General features: G+C 36.9%; 11 protein-coding genes across 11 annotated transcripts; 5 read left to right on the top strand and 6 right to left on the bottom strand. All coding sequences in view use genetic code 12, as the record gives it.

Moving 5' to 3' along the window:
• Positions 1 to 58: 58 nt before the first annotated feature.
• On the bottom strand, positions 59 to 1,411 carry DEHA2G12320g (DEHA2G12320p; the record flags this gene model as incomplete). Its single annotated transcript, XM_462068.1, has 1 exon — positions 59 to 1,411. The coding sequence occupies one exon, from the start codon at positions 1,409 to 1,411 to the stop codon at positions 59 to 61; it is 1,353 nt and encodes a 450-aa protein (XP_462068.2).
• A 399-nt stretch (positions 1,412 to 1,810) lies between these two features.
• DEHA2G12298g (DEHA2G12298p) lies at positions 1,811 to 2,647 on the bottom strand (the record flags this gene model as incomplete). Its single annotated transcript, XM_462067.1, has 1 exon — positions 1,811 to 2,647. The coding sequence occupies one exon, from the start codon at positions 2,645 to 2,647 to the stop codon at positions 1,811 to 1,813; it is 837 nt and encodes a 278-aa protein (XP_462067.2).
• Positions 2,648 to 2,945: 298 nt separating this feature from the next.
• On the bottom strand, positions 2,946 to 3,419 carry DEHA2G12276g (DEHA2G12276p; the record flags this gene model as incomplete). The annotated part of the gene is made up of 1 exon (XM_462066.1): positions 2,946 to 3,419. One exon carries the CDS (start codon positions 3,417 to 3,419, stop codon positions 2,946 to 2,948), a length of 474 nt encoding a protein of 157 aa, XP_462066.2.
• Positions 3,420 to 3,824: 405 nt separating this feature from the next.
• Positions 3,825 to 6,797, top strand: DEHA2G12254g (DEHA2G12254p; the record flags this gene model as incomplete). Its single annotated transcript, XM_462065.1, has 1 exon — positions 3,825 to 6,797. The coding sequence occupies one exon, from the start codon at positions 3,825 to 3,827 to the stop codon at positions 6,795 to 6,797; it is 2,973 nt and encodes a 990-aa protein (XP_462065.2).
• Positions 6,798 to 7,509: 712 nt separating this feature from the next.
• DEHA2G12232g (DEHA2G12232p) lies at positions 7,510 to 8,628 on the top strand (the record flags this gene model as incomplete). The annotated part of the gene is made up of 1 exon (XM_462063.1): positions 7,510 to 8,628. The coding sequence occupies one exon, from the start codon at positions 7,510 to 7,512 to the stop codon at positions 8,626 to 8,628; it is 1,119 nt and encodes a 372-aa protein (XP_462063.1).
• Positions 8,629 to 8,674: 46 nt separating this feature from the next.
• Positions 8,675 to 10,315, bottom strand: DEHA2G12210g (DEHA2G12210p; the record flags this gene model as incomplete). Its single annotated transcript, XM_462062.1, has 1 exon — positions 8,675 to 10,315. The coding sequence occupies one exon, from the start codon at positions 10,313 to 10,315 to the stop codon at positions 8,675 to 8,677; it is 1,641 nt and encodes a 546-aa protein (XP_462062.1).
• A 215-nt stretch (positions 10,316 to 10,530) lies between these two features.
• Positions 10,531 to 11,883, bottom strand: DEHA2G12188g (DEHA2G12188p; the record flags this gene model as incomplete). Its single annotated transcript, XM_462061.1, has 1 exon — positions 10,531 to 11,883. One exon carries the CDS (start codon positions 11,881 to 11,883, stop codon positions 10,531 to 10,533), a length of 1,353 nt encoding a protein of 450 aa, XP_462061.2.
• Positions 11,884 to 12,050: 167 nt separating this feature from the next.
• DEHA2G12166g (DEHA2G12166p) lies at positions 12,051 to 14,015 on the bottom strand (the record flags this gene model as incomplete). The annotated part of the gene is made up of 1 exon (XM_462060.1): positions 12,051 to 14,015. One exon carries the CDS (start codon positions 14,013 to 14,015, stop codon positions 12,051 to 12,053), a length of 1,965 nt encoding a protein of 654 aa, XP_462060.2.
• A 285-nt stretch (positions 14,016 to 14,300) lies between these two features.
• DEHA2G12144g (DEHA2G12144p) lies at positions 14,301 to 15,710 on the top strand (the record flags this gene model as incomplete). The annotated part of the gene is made up of 1 exon (XM_462059.1): positions 14,301 to 15,710. The coding sequence occupies one exon, from the start codon at positions 14,301 to 14,303 to the stop codon at positions 15,708 to 15,710; it is 1,410 nt and encodes a 469-aa protein (XP_462059.2).
• A 584-nt stretch (positions 15,711 to 16,294) lies between these two features.
• DEHA2G12122g (DEHA2G12122p) lies at positions 16,295 to 18,202 on the top strand (the record flags this gene model as incomplete). Its single annotated transcript, XM_462058.1, has 1 exon — positions 16,295 to 18,202. One exon carries the CDS (start codon positions 16,295 to 16,297, stop codon positions 18,200 to 18,202), a length of 1,908 nt encoding a protein of 635 aa, XP_462058.2.
• A 307-nt stretch (positions 18,203 to 18,509) lies between these two features.
• Positions 18,510 to 19,688, top strand: DEHA2G12100g (DEHA2G12100p; the record flags this gene model as incomplete). The annotated part of the gene is made up of 1 exon (XM_462057.1): positions 18,510 to 19,688. One exon carries the CDS (start codon positions 18,510 to 18,512, stop codon positions 19,686 to 19,688), a length of 1,179 nt encoding a protein of 392 aa, XP_462057.2.
• Between the last annotated feature and the right edge of the window lie 100 nt (positions 19,689 to 19,788).

Here is a 19,788-nt window from a genome sequence, read left to right as displayed (position 1 = left end):
TTTAATAATATAAGAATTTATTAATCTAACATAAGTATACAATTACTGTTTAAATACACTATTTAAACTTTTCTAAAATTAAATCTTCACCTAATTCTTCATAATCACTCTTCGTAACAAACCAATTGTCTAAAGCAATGTTGATACCGTTTGATTCTTGATTATCATTATCATTTAACATACTGGCCAAATTGCATGCACCCAACCACGAACCAAATTTTTTATCCCAAACCTCGTTGATATCATTCTGTTGATAATTACCTAGCGTTCCTAATACTAATCTACCAGGTTGCGTAAAAATGTAATTTGGAAAGAATTGATGAGCCGACTTATAAATGTCATTTATCACTCTCTGAGATAATCCAGTAGTTAATGAAGAACCACCTGTAATTAAAATATTTGATAACAACTCTCTCAATATTTCGTTGAATTTTGTATAACGGGAGTTAACATTTGTTGTGTTCATTGGTTCATTGTTTGGAATAAAAGAACTTTCTAAATTCTTTAAAGCTAATAATACCAAGCTCGATAAACCATTGGTTGCGGGTTTGTTAAAGTTAACTTCAGGTATGGCCAAGTTCAGTAATGGGGAAAACCCTGGTTGAAATAAATTCTCTAATAAATTAATTTGTTCCCTACTGATTCCGATATGACTCTTATTAGGTAATTGGTAATTTTTTGGGTTTAATGCATTCGTTGATTGTCCGGCTGGAATCTCACAAACATTGAGCATAGAGCTCTTGAAATCTTGTAATATATTATAACTTATTTGATAATCCTTAAATGATTGTGACATTCTGGTAGATTGGAACTTCATAGGTATCAAGTTATCAATAGAAACATTGGATTCCAAAAACCTTAATGCATGTAAATTTGCAAAATCTCCAGCATATTTAGAATGGAACGAGGATTTTGATTGAATGATACCGTCCAATATTGGCGTTACGCTGGCGACTGAAGATCCAATATCTACGACAAGACCGGTCGATCTTCCCATGTGATATAATTGTGACAAAGGAGTCTTAACAAGTGAAAAGATAGGCACTTCTAAAGTCTCGAATGCTATCTGGGTCGTAGCTAATTTATTTTTAGATGTATTCCACGGCTGTTCTGTTAACATTAATGGAAATTCCTTAGCATTTATTGCATTATTGTTATCGATATTATCATAGACATATTGCCAGTTGTGAACTATACTATCAAAGTTATAGATTAATCCATTTTCCATGAATGTCATTATATCGCTCTCTGGGCTTTCATCTACTTGTTTGTCTCCAACCTGAACTTTGGAATTTGAATCTACCACATAGTTTGAATTGAATACCAATGATGGTAAATCATCCAGGGCGAACCCAGCTTTCGTAGTATGAGATCCATTGTCTATGACAACTGCTGGTGAAGTATAAGTCATCTTCCTTCGTATATATATGTACCGCTTATGCTAGACTCTCAGTTGTTTATAATGAGCGGACGTGTTTTCCTCTTTATAATTTTTCATTTACTTAGGTCGTGTAAAAAACATCACCAGATTTTTAGCAGCTACTTAACTAGAAACTCTACTCTAACTGACCACCAACGGTAGATAGTGTGAAGATGGTTGGTGAGACGATGCATGTAAGAGTTGAAGGTGGTATATTTTTATTTTTTGTAAAAAAAAAGGGAGCAAAAAGAGTTAATAAAAAGAGTTCAACAGACCTGCTGCAAAGATGACATTAGAGATAGTAAGATAATGCTCACACATAGACAATAAAATGACAATTAGTAAAACATATATTAAATTATGTAGCAAAAACGAGTCCTCTGTTTATTGTTACTTTTCAAAATTCTTCAATTTTTCTTTAAGTTGGCAATTTTCATTTTTCAAGAGTCCCAATTCAATTATTAGACTCAGCTTATTACTCGAGCTAATCATCTTCAACAAATTCTCATTTTCATTTTGCAATAATGAGAGCTTATTGATAATCTTATGCGCCAATTCCTGTTCGTCAAACTCGCCATTAACCAGCAACGAACGATGGTTGTTCATAGATAATGCTACAACAATCGATTCCAACCTTTCCTTTGTTTCCTCAAGCTCAACAGTCTTGTCTTTCAAGGTCCTAGTCAAATCCTTAAATAGGTCGTAATAATTCTGAGGAACCTTGAAACTGTTGCCAGTACTATGTTTCACATTCTTCAACTTATTGAGTGAATTCAATTGGTCTGAAAGATTCTTAATTAGTTGGTTCTTGATCACTAAATCAACCTTTGTTCTCTCGAGTTCCTCTTGCACCTTGTCCTTTTTATTGGTATTGATTGCAAAATTCTGCAACGACGACCTATCATAAAGTTCACAACTCTGATTATTGTAGTACTTATCATAGTGCTGGTAATTGTTGTTGTTGTAATTGTAAGGAACGTAGCTTGGTGCATTCACATTCATCGAGTTATTGTTACTAATTGGTTCAACATTGGCAGGCTGGGTCTGAAACGTCCCCGTTTGAAAATTAGTTGGGCTCTGGAGATGAATGGGACTAGTAATCGAATTTTTATAGTTATTCGTCTGCCAGAACTTAACCAGTGGATTCTCAGTAAGCATTGATTGCTGGCTTGATTCATTTGACATGATAGACGAATCTATCAGCGAGTTCATCTGCGATGTATTCATATTCACATATTGATTCTACGTGGTTAGTATCCCGAATTTCTTCCTTTTCGATGCAACGACAACATACTGTAGTAGGTTTATCCATTATACCTGTCTTTTACTAAGCTGGCATATATAATTGTTTATAAGTAAGAAAAAAACGTATCTTCTTTTTTACAACATCTATGAAACACAAGGATTCCTATATTGAGGTTTGGCTGCCACATTAAAATTATGAGTCTGCGGTTAACCTTTTCTTCTCCATAATAAATTATAGTACAGAATTTACACTCAATAGCGTCTCTAACTCGACTCATAGCTAAGGCTGGTACGAGCCGATCATTTGTCGTAAGATATGGCCGTTTGGAGAGTTCAATACCTGCTGTGGAAGCTTCAAAATACGATCCTCGAGGTTTTTGCCGACCAAAAAATCAAGTAACACGTCTGTGAAATGATTACAGTTGTTATCAAACAAGTCGTACTTAACAGAATTATATTTGAGGTCTTCGTGGTTCCGTAACTCATCAAGAAAATCTTCAAAGATATCTGGGGTAACAAACGTCTTGCCCATGTCAAGAACTTCTTTCGGAGTGCCATATTTAGTGGTTCCAGGCGTTGAGGTATTAATTCCCTGGTTGATGTAATGTTCCTTATCATACACAACTACTGATGTATGGTAAATGGCATCAATATTTATCCCAAGTATCAGAGGGGCGTAAACGGCTGCTAATCCATGAGAAAGGTCATAAACGTATACCTTTACTTTAAAAGATGGTTCTTCGTCCTGAGTCATGGTTTTGACTGAGTTGGCTTGTTACAGAAGAGTTATTCGTGTTATGAATACGTCTGACGCCACTTATATTCAAGAGGATAGAAGTAGTTTTGCCATCATAATCAAAGCAAAACGGTCGTGTATGCGCTTGTAACAAAAAAAATTTTCGACCCAGCCAATCTTAGAAATTATGATCTGTTCTAACTAACTTGTTCGCCTTGAAGTGTTCTAGTATCATAAGAATTGTCTACATGAAGTTCATTCCTTTAATAGAATGATATAGTTTTTTTGTGTTTTTAATCTTTAGTACCCTATTCACATACAGTTTGCATAACTTCCAGGATTTTATAGATTCAGGTGGAGGAGATAAATTGATCAAGACATATAAATTTTTTCAGTAAACACCGATAAGCATTGCATAGTACAATGGCTACTCCGTCTACAATCGAAGAGATCCAAACATATAAGACCCAATTGAATGAATTTTTGAGTAAGAAGTTCATCGATCAATCCTTATTATTAGGATTCAATAATGTACTTCAATCAAAGTTTCAGACTTTGATTTTATCAGATTGTAACGATTATTACGATAACCTAAAGGCGTATGAAAGTCAGTCGGAAAACGACGTTCCAAATAATCAACTTGACCTAGAATTTAAAACGATAAAGATATTTGAAATTCTCTGGACCGAATTCCACTACCCAATCATTAAATTTTTTCAATTTCATCATGCTACGTACTATAATGACTTCAGTAAGAAAGTTCTTGATTCTAATGGGAAAGACAAATCGTTGAAGGCAGTAGAAATCAGAAAAATCAATGATAACTTTAATAAATTCATGAAGCAAGTTTATCAATTCTACTTTACACTATTGAAATATTTCTCAACCCATTTCCAGAACCCGTTAATTCCAGATACATTCTTAGCTCATTTCAGTTTCGTCATTCCCAATAATGCTATTAAAACATTTAACGCTAATTTGCAAGCAAACTTAATATTCCTAATTCACAGATGTCTATTGTCATTGGGTGATATATCTCGTCATAGATCATTTATGGAACTCTCATATGTTAACCCTTGCTTATCAATTAAGAATTTTTGGAAGTATTATCATTTGACAAATCTGTCAAGCAAGGAAAAGATTTCGCTAATGAAGCCATTGTATGAGAAGGCATTGAATTTCTATAAGTTTTGTATATTACTTTTACCAGCACTCAATGAGCCATATAATCATATTGGAATGATCTACAATTTAATGGATAGCAAATATGATGCTTGCTATTGGTTCTTAAGATCTCAGTTTACAAGACTTCCCGATTACAAATTAGGTTTAACCAACTTGAACACAATTTTACGAAAAGATTGGTTCATTAACCATTTAATTTCCTTCAATAATCCAAATAAGAAGAACAAAATTTCTGTGTCGAAAATAGATGAATTAAACATAACTCTTATCTGCTTGATATGTTATTATTATGTTCCCGAGTATTATCATCAGTCTAATAACACGATCACTAAAAACTTTAAGCATTCAAAAATTGAAGGAGACTTTTTCAAAAAATTATTCGAATCGTTTGACAAGTACATTCGTAGATATGAAGAAGAAGATTTAAATCTCTACGTTAAGCAACTAGTGGTGTTAATGTCGTTCAATAAACTACTTGAACGGGGTAGTGATAAGTTAATATCAGAACAATTTATTAAGTTTACATTTCGTTATATAAATAAACTTCTAGAATCATGTGTCTCCATGGAATTCGACTATCAAAATAAAAGGGTAGTTCTAATTATTCTAAGGTTATTATCTAACTGGTTTAAGGAAAACAAAGTTATTTTGAGAAATTTCCAAGCTAGAAAAAGCCTTATGGTGAACATAGTTACGCTATTAAACGGAATGACTTCTGATATATATGGTAATGATTCACTTAGTCAAGACATAAATCGGGAAAAAATAATTCATTTAATTAAGTCGAATTCGAGGCCAGTGAGAGATTATTATTTTAAGGAGGATGTTTACTTTAGAGACTTTCTGATTATCAAGTTTCAACTCAAGGATTTCAAAGACGATCATATCTTTGCGTCAAATAACATCAACTTACTTGTCGGAGATTATTCAAGTTTGATAGATAAAACCACTCTTGTACCATCATTCTTGGACAATGATTTGTACAAACAATTAATTGACAACAAAGGCGATGATAAGAAAAATAATTCTCACATGGAAAAGAGTGAATTTCTTGATATTGAAATTATTCATTATGAGAATAATTTAAGATTAAAATCTGTGATTTTGTTAAGTAAAAAATTACTTGAGAGCAATCCATATGGCATCGAATTTGATTACAATGAAGGTAAATTCGTCATTAGCGATACTACTACAGAAAATTTAGAAGTTAAACTAGAAGTCAAAGACTCTCAGGGCAAAGACCAATCAAAAACCTCTGATCAAACCGGCAAGTCTAATGTCAAAACTCAAACGAAAAAGAAAGAACCCAAGGTTAAGGCAAATAGGTCTGGAAAAGCTTGGAATGAGCATGAAACTCCATCGAAGTTAGAAAACAAGAAAGAAAAGAAGAGCATTCAAGTTGAGAATTCTTTTGATGATATAAACACAAAAGAGCAAGAAGGAATTCAAATTCCAAATACTCTTCAAGAGCTCAATTCTTTTATTCTCAGCCATTCTTCTCAATTACAGGATAGCTTGTTGCAGAATCCTAATGATAAAACCGTTGTGGTCAACTCAAGTACTGATGACATTTTGACTCAAGATCCACAAAGGGAAAATGGGCTTCAGAACATGGTGGACTCATTAGTGCTTGAATCATCTAATAGTGAACCTAAGAGTGTAAATTCCAATACACCGAATATTTGGAAGAATGGAAGTAGTAATGAAGTTGTTAATTCCGGAACTCCATCTCAATCCTTCAACGCGTTGAATTCTACTTTCTCCAATTCATCTGCGCCTAATGATTATCCTATGTATGGTGGAATGCCAATGGCATCTCAAATGACTCAAGGAACACATATTTCGCCGAATTATTCGCAAGTGTTCCAGCAGCCTTATCCACAATATTTCAATCCATTCCCAAATCAACCTCAAACGGGTAACAGCACACCTTACTATCGTGGAGCAAACGACCGTTTCATGCCAATGTCTTCGCAGCTGATGTTACATTCAATACCACCATCGCTTCCACAACAACCATTACAGGGTGCATCCCAATCACCAATGCCGGCAGCCTCAGCGTCTCCAGCACCTGCACAGGTATATCCACAATATGGTCAGTTTTATAACCAGTTCATGGGACCACCACAACATATGCAACCGCGTCCTCCTCCACCGCAGCACCCGGAGCAAAAATCTGATCGCTACGGAAATCCTCCATATCCTTCGTGAAGTCTTCAATGGAGATATAATATTGGAAAAACGAGGTCAGCCTAAGCGAGTAATTATTATGAGGTTTTACTATTTCCTTGATATTTTTGACACAAGGGTTCGTTTCATCATCTAGCATTTTATAACGTTACAGCTTATTCGGGCTACCAGTATGTGTATGTGTATATATTGTTTATTTATAGACTCAACAAAACAGTACATACAATAAATTTTATCTGTCACTCCAACTAAAAACCGATTCAACTATAATGCTAGGTAACTACGTAGCGTAAGCACTTGCATCTGTTCATATATAAATATGGTTTTTAAGCATGTTTATTCAAGTCTTAATTTTCTCTATAAATTTGTATAATTTTAGTAAAACCTATAAACGGGTGCAAAAAGACCTCTTCGAACAACATTTTATACTAAAAGAATTCGAATAAAATCAATTTCACGGTAAAATTTCCTCTATAATATTAAGGCTTATTATTCCAATATAATAATCGTCTTAGAGGACTATTAATATAGCAATAGTGTATAAAACGTAAATTTATATCAGTTAGTCGTGTCAAATTTGGCTGTGTTTGAAATTTCGAGTATCTCGATCTACGAAAATATTTATGGTGTCATTTAAGATCTGCAATTTTCTTCTTAAACGATTTCCCAATAGGCCATAAAAAGTTAGTTATAGTGGATTTAATACTGTAAGGTAGTAATTATTTCAAACAAAATGGGTGAAATAACACACAGAAGTAACAATGAAACATATACGTTCGAAACTCCTCCAGCGGATTCTACAATTGAAGTACTAAACGAATTCTACTGGACGAAGGAATCAGAACCACATGTTACTAGAAGAAAACAAATATTGGCAAAGTATCCAGAGGTCAGAAAATTAACCGGGTACGAACCTAAAACTAAATGGTATATTTTTGGAATATTAATATTACAATTTTCAGTTGCCTATTACTTAAGAAACACATCGCTTTTTAGCTTCAAATTCATAGCTTTAGCATATTTGATCGGTGCTACGTGTAACCAGGCAATATTCTTAGCTATTCACGAATTATCCCATAATTTGTTATTCAAGAAGCCACTTCATAATAAATTGTTTGCAATTTTCACGAATATGCCAATCGGGATTCCATATTCAGCTTCGTTTCAGCCATATCATCAATTACACCACAAGTTTTTAGGCGATGAATACTTGGATGCTGATTTACCAACCAAGTTTGAGGGTATTTTTCTTTCAAATGTATTAGGCAAAGTATTTTTTGCTATATTCCAGATTCTTTTTTATGCGTTAAGACCAATGTTTGTCACTCAGATCAAGTTTACCTACATTCACTTATTGAACATTGCTTATCAGGTTTTAGTCGATTATCTCATGGTTCATAATTGGGGTGGAAGATCCCTTGGTTATTTTATCATGAGTTCGTTTTTGGCTGGGTCGTTACATCCATGCGCCGGCCATTTCATCGCCGAACACTATGTTTTGAATGAAAACAACACACCAAGATCTGGAAATTCTGAAAAGGCTACGGCTAATATCAGTAAGGAATTATTACCAGAAGAGACATATTCTTACTACGGTCCTTTGAACAGGTTAACTTGGAATGTTGGGTATCACAATGAACATCATGATTTCCCATACATCGCCTGGACCAAATTACCTGAATTAAGGAGGATTGCAGCTGAATTTTATGATCCATTGCCTCAGGTTGAGTCTTGGTGTGGTGTGATTTGGTGGTTTTGCTTTAGTGATATAAATACTTTGTGGAATAGAGTCAAAAGAAACGGCAAAGAAAAGCATGGGTACAATGTTGGAATCAAATTAGATGTTAATTGAATAGGAATAAATATATATGTATATCGTTATATTAGAATATTTACATTTACAAACCTTTAATCAAACGGGTAATTTCATCTAAACCGTCCTTATTTAAGCTAGATAACTTGTCTTGAACAACTGAAACAAGCTCATCAACTTTAATGATCTCACCTTGATCGCTATCATGGCCTAAAACCTTCATTCTCAATTGGCCTTGAGGATATTCTTCTTTTCCTAGAATTATAGCAACTTGAGCACCAGACTTTTCTGCTGCATCAAACTGTTTACGGATATTCGCTTTACTCTTGTATAAATATTCAGTGTTAATACCCGCTGACCATAATTTATTGGTAACAGCCATTCTTTCCTTTAAGAAACCATTCCAGCCTTCACCCCCACCGAAAGCCATGACAAAAACTTGCGTTTGTGAAGAGCTAATTCTTTCCAATTCCTTGGAAGCTCTTGCTTTGATTATTGAGAAGATTCTTTCAACACCAAAGGAAATACCAACACAAGGGATTGATTTACCATTAGAAAACATACCTACTAAATTATCGTAACGACCACCAGCAGCGATTGAACCAACACCGACGTATTCAGAAGCATCTTCAACTTCAGCCTTTTCTTTTTGAGCTTTTTCCTTTAATTCATTGGCATTAGTTGGTGGTGCAGATGCAGATGTAACGGCTTCATAAATCAAACCTGTGTAGTAATCTAAACCTCTGGCTAATGATAAATCAAAGACGGTAAAATTGGCAATTTCGAAAGCATCAACATAGTCTGCCAAGATACTCATTTCTTCAATACCCTTCTGAGCAGATTCATTTTCTTTCAATAAATCATTGGATTGTAAGATTTGTAAAACGTCTCTAATGGAACCATTCAACTTAACAAAATCACCAATCCTGTCAGCAACTTCTTCAGATTGGCCCTTTTCAACGACCATTTCTTTCTTTACGGCTTCCCATGGAGATTTGTCTAACTTATCAACAGCAGAAGAAATTTTTCTAACATCCTCGTCTTTAACACCACACGCTTGGAAGATACCATCTAAAATTTTTCTATGATTCAATTTAACTTTAAAATCCTTAACACCCAAGTTTGTTAAACCTTCACACAAAAGAGATAAAATTTCTGAATCAGGGACCATCGTATCAAAGTTACCGGCCACATCGAAATCACATTGGTAGAATTCTCTCATTCTACCCTTAGTCATGGCTGGTTGATCTCTTCTATAGACTTTAGCGATGTGATATCTCTTGATACTACTAATACTGTTACAGGCAACAAACCTTGCAAATGGAACCGTTAAATCATATCTCAATGAGGTCAATTCACCACCTTGATCTTCTAAGTTATATATTAACTTCGAGTCTTCACCGTACTTTCCAGTTAAAATCTCTCTTAACTCGAAAACCGGCGTGTCTATAGTTACACCCCCGTGTCTCTTGAATAATGAAGTTAAAGTACCGAAGATTGCCTCTCTGATAACCATGTCTTTATCAGCCCAATCTTTAGTACCTTTTGGAGTCTTTAATAAAAATTGGTCTTGCTTCTTAGACTTCTTACTAGCTTTCTTCGAAGATTGTGGTTTAGCATTTGAAACAGCGGTAGCTGCTGCTTTAGTTGCCGCAACAATTGGAGCGTCGGACATCTTTCTTATATTACAGTTTCGTGGAATAGATGTGAGTAACCTTTGAAACATAAACTGGTAAACGAGAGTTTAGGAAGGTGTATCTACAACTAGATAGAAAATTCGTGAAATTTTTTTTCTTTTGTGACTCAAAATTTGACATTACGAACACATACAAATAGGTTGAAGTAAAACATATGTTTATGTCATATGGATAAGGTGCAATTTACACGGAAGAACTAAAAATAAAGCTAACTACTCAATCCCTAAACTAGATAATTTAAAGCTTAATCCTCATTTATACCATTCGATTTTGAATACTTTAATCTCATCACACCATCACTAAGGATTCTTTTACCCCAACTACCAGCAGCAGGATCACCAGTTTCATCTCTGCATTGCTTTAAGAATGGCAATAACGCGGTTCCACCAGTACCTCTTTCTTCTCCACTTTTGCTCTTGGATTTTGCCAAACCGGACCTTAAAGTGGAAGTAGAACCCATTTTAGATGCCTGCTTTGATTGCAAAACTATGTATCTGGTGACAATTTGAATATGTTTATCTCTGAACAGCTTCAACATCGCCAAGCATGCATCGTAACTTAAGGTTAATTCTGGGTTAGAATCATACCTGCCTAGAACGTATTCTCTGATATTTGTTATTTCTTGAATCTTCATCAAAAAATCTTGATGGCCACCAGGCATGTAGGAACGCATCTCATTCATGAAATTGTTTTCACCATCCTTTGGTGCTGTTGTTGCATGTGGAACTGGTCTTCCGCCGGTCGGATAATGCTTAATTCCCAATAAAATATCGAAAAATTGAATTAATGACGACTGTGCGTTCGAACCTCCAGCGTATGATCTTGGTTTGGTTTCACTTCCATAAATCACTCCATCTTTGTCTAAACCTACGTCACCCATGTTCTTCCACCCTGCTAAATAAGGCCTTATTCTAAAATAGAATACATGTGGATCGCACATCTCTTCCATTCTCATCAACACTGACCCTAAGCTGTCTATGGCTTGGGCCATACTTTGTAAGCTCTCCGTTAACTTCTTAGTATCTCCATCACGCGCATGGCCGAGGGCATCCAAACCGGCCTTTATGGCAAACGATCCCTTGTACTCAAAGTAAACACTGACCAAATAAAACCAACTTTCATCTATGGATCCGGTAAAGGTGTTTATCGTTGTCAAATTATCCAAGTCCCATTTTTCGCCTTCTTTATCACTAGGCATTATTTGCTTGAAATTCCATAAACATAATCCAGCGTATGTCGCTATAGGTGGCAATCTCAAATATTCTGATACTTCAAGTAAAGGCTTGGCAATCTGTTCCGGAAGCTTGTTAGTTGGTTTGTCAGTTCCCCATATATAAGCGTGCGCTAAGAATCCTAACACTTGATAAGCTCTTCTATACTCTGGAATGTCTTTGAGTTTATCTGTAGATAATATAGGTAAATTTGTGTCTATGTGCCACCTTATTTTTTTAGTCAATATTAATGATGGCAAGTTATTTACTAATATTTCCCATGGCTGATAATATTCTTGTGGTAACTTAACTAAAGGAAACTCCGAGGGCAAAAACCCTGTATTTGGGAAGACCTCATAGTCCTCCATTCTTGGAATATCTACCATCTCTATATCTTTTATTCTATGTTTTATTTATCTTCTATCAAATTCAAATTCGAAGAATTTATCTCTACTTATTGGGAAAAAAAATCATCCGATATTACGAAAAGAAATGACGAAATTTTATGTCGCAAAATCCGAATTTTTACGATCAAATATAATAGCTATATAGATCAATAGAACTCATTCTTGGGTAAGACGTTACCGTTGGAATCTCTTTCTATACCCAACTCTAAGAGCTTTCCAAAGGCGTTGGCAAAATCTTGAAAGAATGTCGCTTGGTGTTGACTATATAGCTTAACAAAATGTAGGAAGTGAGGATCTCTAATTAGCTCAATGTCGGTATTTAGCATGATTAGGGATTTGTCTTTGTTATAATACTGCTCTTTTCCGGTTTCCGGCACCGTTCCTAGACTCCATTCTTCATCTAACAACACCTTATAGAAGTCGTTAGAGAACGAAGTGGGGTTTTCGGTCCATTTTCCTTCCCATCCGCTGAACCTCTTGTGACATCTTCCCAAACCATGTGCACCCAATAACAGGACGGTTTCTCTATCATTGAACCCCATTCTACCGAATGTTTCCCGAATATGGTTGGCATTTTTGTATGCGAATGGTAACCTGCCGTTGGGTGGGACATATCTATCGTCAATGCAATCAACTCTACCGCATCTCCATGGTATCTTCGGACCCCCCATTTCTTGAATAGAAATTTTACCAGCTAGAGTCCATAAATCCGAGTAGGTGATATCAGGGAATTTTTGTTTTATAGGTTCGAGTGCAGAACGTGCAATGTCAAGACCAGAGTTGCCATCATCAGTAATTTCAGGAACAAATCTCATAGTTGAACCATTCGAACCACCATTACCAGTGAATTTATTGTAAGTAGCGCAACAATGCCATGCGAGTCGCAAAATTACAGGACCCAAGGACCCATCGTCATAATCGGGCTTGGGTAATACTTGTTTGATTGCATGCTTAACTTTCTCTACGTATTCTACATCATCAACTGATATAGATTTCGTGATTCTCTTGGTGTTTGAGGTGGATAAGACCTCAATACCTTGCTTCTGCTTTTTAATACTCGGTTCATGTTTAGGCCTAATTAAAAGTTTAAATCCAGACTTCTGTTTGTTTGGAAATTCAATATTAATGACCCGAGGCTTGGTGACGATTGCAGGCGGTCTCGGTTTGTCTTGCTTCGGCTTGACTATACTGGGGACTTGAACTCTTGAATTATCTAATTTGATACGTTTGGGACTTGCATGCTTGTATTCGTTGGATACCGACTGAGCAAAAGAGTTAGCTGCAAAATTAAACACCGGGGGACTAAAAACGCTCACAGTCCTTTCCTTAGTGGGCTTGATAGTTTCAGTTTGGGTCAGTCTGGATACGGTGGGATTTACTTCTGCTTTTGGAGCTTCGCGTTTTGCTACCACTGGTTTCTGTATTGCAGTCATTGTAGAAGAAAGTATTGGATGTAAATGCGGCTTTGTGGTTGTGAGGGTTTTAGTTCCTAAGCGTTTGTACAGAAGGTAGCTCCCAAAGCCCTCGAACTTACTTAAGGGAATGCCGTCATATTCATAGTGGGACTTCTTTCCATTGGGGTTCAACTTGTTCAAGACACAAAACGGCGAGTGTTTGACATATCTATCGAATACGTAATCCGCTTTCTCGAATATAAAGTATAATTCTTCTACATTTTCCCGGGTCGACTGCCATATTTGCTGGCTTTCAATCCCGTCTATCACCCACCGGTACCTGGAATTGATCCTCAGAATAAATGTATCAGACTTCTTTTCTACATTAACTTTTCCTTCCCTGAGAACGTCGTCAAACAATCCATCTATGTCAACCCCACCGGCACTATTTACACCGTACCGCCCATTATCCCCACTGATTCCATTAAACAATCCACCATTTTCCGGAGCAATCAATAACAGTAATACCTTGAATATCATATCAAATACTCCAAGAACAGTCTTATAATAAGACCGAAACCCCAATTCCCATAGCAACCATGGCAAAATAGCACATCTAAATACAAACTTGATAATCAATTCGAAGCGCCCAAGGGCCGTCGGCTGTGGCCTATGTGGTTCTTTTTCACCAGACATTCTCCTAAAATTACCGTCCATTAATGATGTTCCGTATTTCAAGCAGATACTTACCTTTCTATGAGTATCTGATCCATAAAAGGTGTGGGACGTATAACAGAAGAAAATCTATTAGTGGTTAATTGTACTCGATTTGTGGCTGCAAATTGAAATTCTGCCAAAATCCATCGGGTAACCAATTTGAGAATAATTGTGCAACACACTACCATCATCAGATTGCTTGGAGCTTGAAAATGCATACGGACCAAGTAGGGAGATAGTTAAAATAACATTGAAAGTATACAGAGGGAGGCAATTAATTGAAGTATGTCATTCAAAGGTTTAAAGAAATCGATTGTTAGGGCGCCTCAAACGTTCCGCCAGAAGTTGAACATGGGAGAGGTCACCCTGGATGCTGTTTACATGGATGCCGAGCGTAGGTTTAGGGAATTGGAATTGGAAACGAAGAAGTTGAGTACCGAATCCAAGAGATATTTTGCTGCAGTCAATGGGATGTTAGATTATCAAATAGACTTCTCCAAGGCTATTGAAGAAATTTACAAGCCTATCAGTGGGAGATTGTCAGACCCAAGTGCGACGGTGCCAGAGGACAATCCTGATGGGATCCAGGCCTCGGAACAATACAGAGAGGTGGTGAAGGAATTGAAGGAGACATTGAAACCGGACTTGGAGTTGATTGAAAAGAGAATTGTCAACCCAGCACAGGAATTGTTGAAGGTGATTGAGTCGATCCGGAAGATGGCCACCAAGAGAGAACACAAACAAGTGGACTTGGATCGCCGGAAGCGGACGTACACCAAGTACACCGAGAAGAAGGAGAAAACTCCTAAGGACGAAGAAAAAATGTACGGCGCGGAGGCAGAAATGCAGATCGCCCAAGAGGAATACGACTACTACAACAATATGTTGAAGGACGAATTACCCGTGTTGTTCCAGATGCAATCCGATTTCATCAAGCCCTTGTTCATCAGTTTCTACTACATGCAATTGAACATTTTCTATACATTGTACACCAGAATGGAAGAATTGAAGATCCCGTACTTCGACTTGAACTCCGACATCGTCGAAGCGTACACCATGAAGAAGGGTGACATCGAAGAACGTGCAGATGCCATCGGCATTACCCACTTCAAGGTGGGGCATGCCAAAAACAAATTAGATGCCACCAAGAGACGTCATCAACTCATGGCCCAAGGCACGGCTGGCAGTGGCACTACCCAAGACCAGTTGCCACCTTATTCTCCTGAAGGGTCACAGTACGGTGTACAGTCGCCTACAACTCCACAATATGGCGATTACAAGTCGCCCCAGGGCCCTGGCGCCCAGCCTACCTTTGATGCCCAGCCGGCTTATGGTGCCCAGCCGGCTTATGGTGCCCAGCCTGCTTATGGCGCTCAACCTGCCTATGGAGCCCAAATAGCTTCTCCAACGTCTGGTTCGTATGCCGGATACAGCTCCCCATCCTCATCTGCAGCAGCCGTATCGACTCCTCCAAGTGCCTACGGTATGCCACCTCCCACTCCCCAAAGTGCTCCTGCTGCCCAGACTTGTACCGCATTATACGACTACTCGGCGCAGGCCCAAGGTGACTTAAGCTTCACTGCTGGTGCGGTCATCGAAATTTTACAAAGAACCGAAGACACCAACGGGTGGTGGACTGGAAAGTACAACGGTCAAACCGGTGTATTTCCCGGAAATTACGTCCAATTGAATTAATAGTCTTCATAGTTCTATAAATATACTCTGATCTTGATTGTAAATAGACATTGATGTCCAAAGTAGTAATAACTGGTATAAGTAAGTCTAGACTTCGCCTATTATCTAAACTGTAAAACATGGGGGCTGCAACTCCAACCTGTAAACCACATGTTCATGGTTAAAAATAAAAAAGGACATTAATAACAATAGTACTACTTTATACTAGTACAAAGGAGGTAAAAGTACCTAGAAAGCTAAAAATATCAGTTACAACGGTGTTCGTATTGAAAGACTATAGTTATAGAGTTTTTTGTAAACGTATAAACTGATTTGGTAGTATAATATACTGAAGATAGCAATAGCATTATTTACTGAGCAGTTATTGCATCAGAGATTTAGAGAGCTAATAGTTGCGGTTAAACGGATCAATTAAGTTACAACGATAATTGTGGATACAGGTACTGGAGAGGTATCTTTATAGAGTGTATTTGCAAAGAAAAAGAAGGCTAGAATTAGACGGTGATTTTGGTCATTTGTGATTGACATTAGTAATTTGCAGGAAAATAGTGAAAGCGTTGGCGGAATAATCAGAGTCTAATAGTATGAGCCATTCGCTGTCGCCAACTAACAGGAATTCTATTTTCGGGTGGGTCAAGAACTTGAAGCGGGGCAGTCTTATGTCCAGCGACAGTGTCAACGATGTGCCCTCTGATAGCGACGTGTTTCCCGTGGAATCAAGATCGCCTACGAAGTCGATAAATAACAGCCAGACCCAGGTGCACAGTCCGCATTCGCATCAGGAGTTTTTGAGGCCAATACTACACCACAAGTCGAGGTCGACGAATAATTTGAACAGAGTGCGTTCGAACTCGTTTAATCAATCGGAAAAGAGTTCTAGTATAAGACAGCACAGAGACTCATTTTTACAACATAATCCCCTTGTGGATGAAAACAGTAAATACTTTGGCGTGTCCTTGGAGGAAGCTATAAAACAGGCATCAGCCAAAATTTCAATATTGACAAATGAAGACTCCGACCATGTTCTACAATATGGGAAAATCCCCATTGTGGTAGCTAAGTGTGGGGTTTATTTAAAAGCAAACGGTTTGAATATCGAAGGTATATTCAGAGTTGGGGGTTCCTCGAAAAGAGTAAAAGAGTTACAATTGATATTTAATTCCCCTCCAGACTTTGGAAAAAAATTGAACTGGGATGGCTATACAGTTCACGATGCCGCGTCAGTTTTAAGGAGATACTTAAATGCTTTACCGGAACCATTAATAACTTTGGATTTATATGAATCGTTTAGAGAACCATTGAGAAAGAGACAAAGAATAATACACTATATGAAATACAAAGCGGAAAATCCAAACAAACCATATAAAAAGTCAACTACTGATCTTTCGTTAAATAATGATGATAAAAGAACCAATGCAAATCCTGAGCTATTGTCCTCAAATGACTCTCAACCGCTAACAGAAACAAATATTGGGAGATTCAATAAATCAAATCTGTCTACCTCGCAAGGTTCACAGGACGTTTGGGATTCAAAAAATGCATCGAAAAGTCCATCTCCATCGCAGCCTAACCCTCAGTCAAATTCTCAATCCCAAGCAGATTTAAGTCAAGCTGCTAATAGGAATAACATCGACGGTAAAAGCAAAGCTAAGAAGCTAAAGAATTATACGAAATTAACCAAAGATATACATGATGCCATTGATGAATATAAGGCAATGGTTGACAATTTACCGAATTTATCGAAACAACTATTATTTTATATATTAGATTTATTGGCAATGGTGCAAAATAACTCCAGTGAGAATTTGATGCCGTCTAGAAATTTAGCGGCAATATTCCAACCATCTATTTTATCGCATCCAAGTCATGATATGGATCCGATAGAATATGCATTATCCCAATTGGTAGTTGAATTTTTAATTCAATATGCCTATATATTGTTACCGAACCAGAATCCGGCAAAACTGGGAACGTCCAGATCGAAGCAAGTTTCTTCTACGTCATTGGACAAGGCAGGCCAAACTGATTGTGAATCAAAGCAGTCACATATCCCATCGCGAGAACAATATCAGCAGCAGCAAGAACGAAACCAGTTATCTCAGCAATCGGAAGATGCTGCCAGTAATTTGACATCAACGAGTACAACCCCGTTAGGTATGGAATCCTCTTTATTGAACAAACCTGCTTTCAAACGTTATCATAGCAAATCCTTATCGTCATCATCCAACCACGAAGACTTGGTTGGATATCAGAATAATGTCAATTCGAAATCTTTGTCTATTGTGGATTCAGACCATGACTTCGAAATCACTGACGATGAAAATGACGACGATACACCGGAAGTGGACATTAAAAACTCAGTAATTAGCCCAGATGAGTTTAAATTTGTTACCGATGGCAATCATGCTCTCGACGAAGCAAATTTCACTCCCAATGTTTCTATTGTTGTTTCGACTCCACCGGTGACGGTATCTAACACTAAAGTTGAGTGATTGGCATAACTTGTTTGTAATATTAAGGAAGTTTCGTATGATAACGTGTATTAATTCTATTTATTTATACTTGTACCCTTTTTCTTTTACTTCGTTAATCTTGAGTCTCTAAGTGTACTCATAATTGTTCAATCTATTGTATATTAGTGTATCTTTATTAATGATCTCTATACGAAGCCATAAGGTCGGTTGTACGTGTATTGACCAAATTTTGAAATGTCAATCTTTGACTGAAAAATTCAGTAAAATAGCTGTAATACGTTCTATTTCTATTTCTATTTGGAAGGATATACTGCTTTAGATCGAAATGTCAGATTTAGAAGCAAATGATCATGGTATGAATCAGGAAAATGACGAGGTTGATGACTTATTCGGTGAAGATGATGAACAACAAACTGAAACGCAGATGGAGAATGGTGAAGATAACGAAGACGAGGACGATACAGATGGAAACGACGACGACGACAAAGAGGAACACGAGTTGAAGACACTTGATATAGCTTTACCTCGTCATGCTGTAGCACATAAGCCAGAGGAAGACACATATACGTTGAAAATGCCAGTGTTTTTGAATGTAGAAGCCCATCCATTCGACCCTACTGAATTCAAGGAAAAAGTTGGTCAAAATGCAATTGAAAGAAAGAATAGTTCTATGAATGCAAAGCAAGTCCAAAATGATTTGAATGCAGAAAAATTATTGAATGAAAATACTATAAGATGGAGATACACTAACAGTGGTAATGATGAAATCATTAAGCAATCAAATGCCCATTTTGTACAATGGAATGACGGATCAATTTCATTGAAAATAGGAAGCGAAATGTTTGATTATAAAGAATTACCGGTTTATGATAATTTTTTGGTTAAAACTCATGACGATTACGAAATTTTACAAAATGATTCGATAATAAACAAGCTGGTAAACTTATTGCCATCGTCAGCTTTTACATCCACCCATAAAAAATTAACTGAGGCAGTTAAGAATATTCAAAAGAAAGATAAAATCTTGAACACAATTACGGATAACGATCCGTTATTAAAACAAAGAATGGCCGATGAAAATGAAAAGAAGTCGCTTAAAATGAAGAGACAGATGGAAATGAAGAGAAGATTACAAGAAGAAAGATTAGAAAGAACAAACAGTCCTGTGCCTGGCATGAGAAACTCTTACGAGCCTGCCTACGAAAGATTCGAAAGAACTTATGGTGATGAAGAATACGACGAGGAAGACGATTTCATTGCCAACGACGAAGAGGAAGAAGAAGAGGGCTTCGACGACGACGAAGAAGAGGAAGAATTTGAAAAGGGGTCCGAAAGATTGAAGAAATTAAAGGACGAAGGTGCTTCTAAGTATAGTAATCGAGACGAAACCGAAGAAGAGCTGCAAAATAACGAACAATCCACTCATCAAAGAGAAGAAGAAGAAGAAGATAACAAGCAAGCAAGGAAGAAGCGGAGAATTATTGATTCTGACGACGAAGAATAGATCGCTGTTCTCGCCCAAATATGATCTAAATAGAGGCACTGTACTTTTCTTTATTTTCTTTTATGTATTAATAATAATCCCATTATCTAGCATTGATATA

Source organism: Debaryomyces hansenii (assembly GCF_000006445.2).
Source record: "Debaryomyces hansenii CBS767 chromosome G complete sequence".
Lineage (NCBI taxonomy): Eukaryota > Fungi > Ascomycota > Pichiomycetes > Serinales > Debaryomycetaceae > Debaryomyces > Debaryomyces hansenii.
This window is presented reverse-complemented; position numbering and strand designations above follow the sequence as displayed.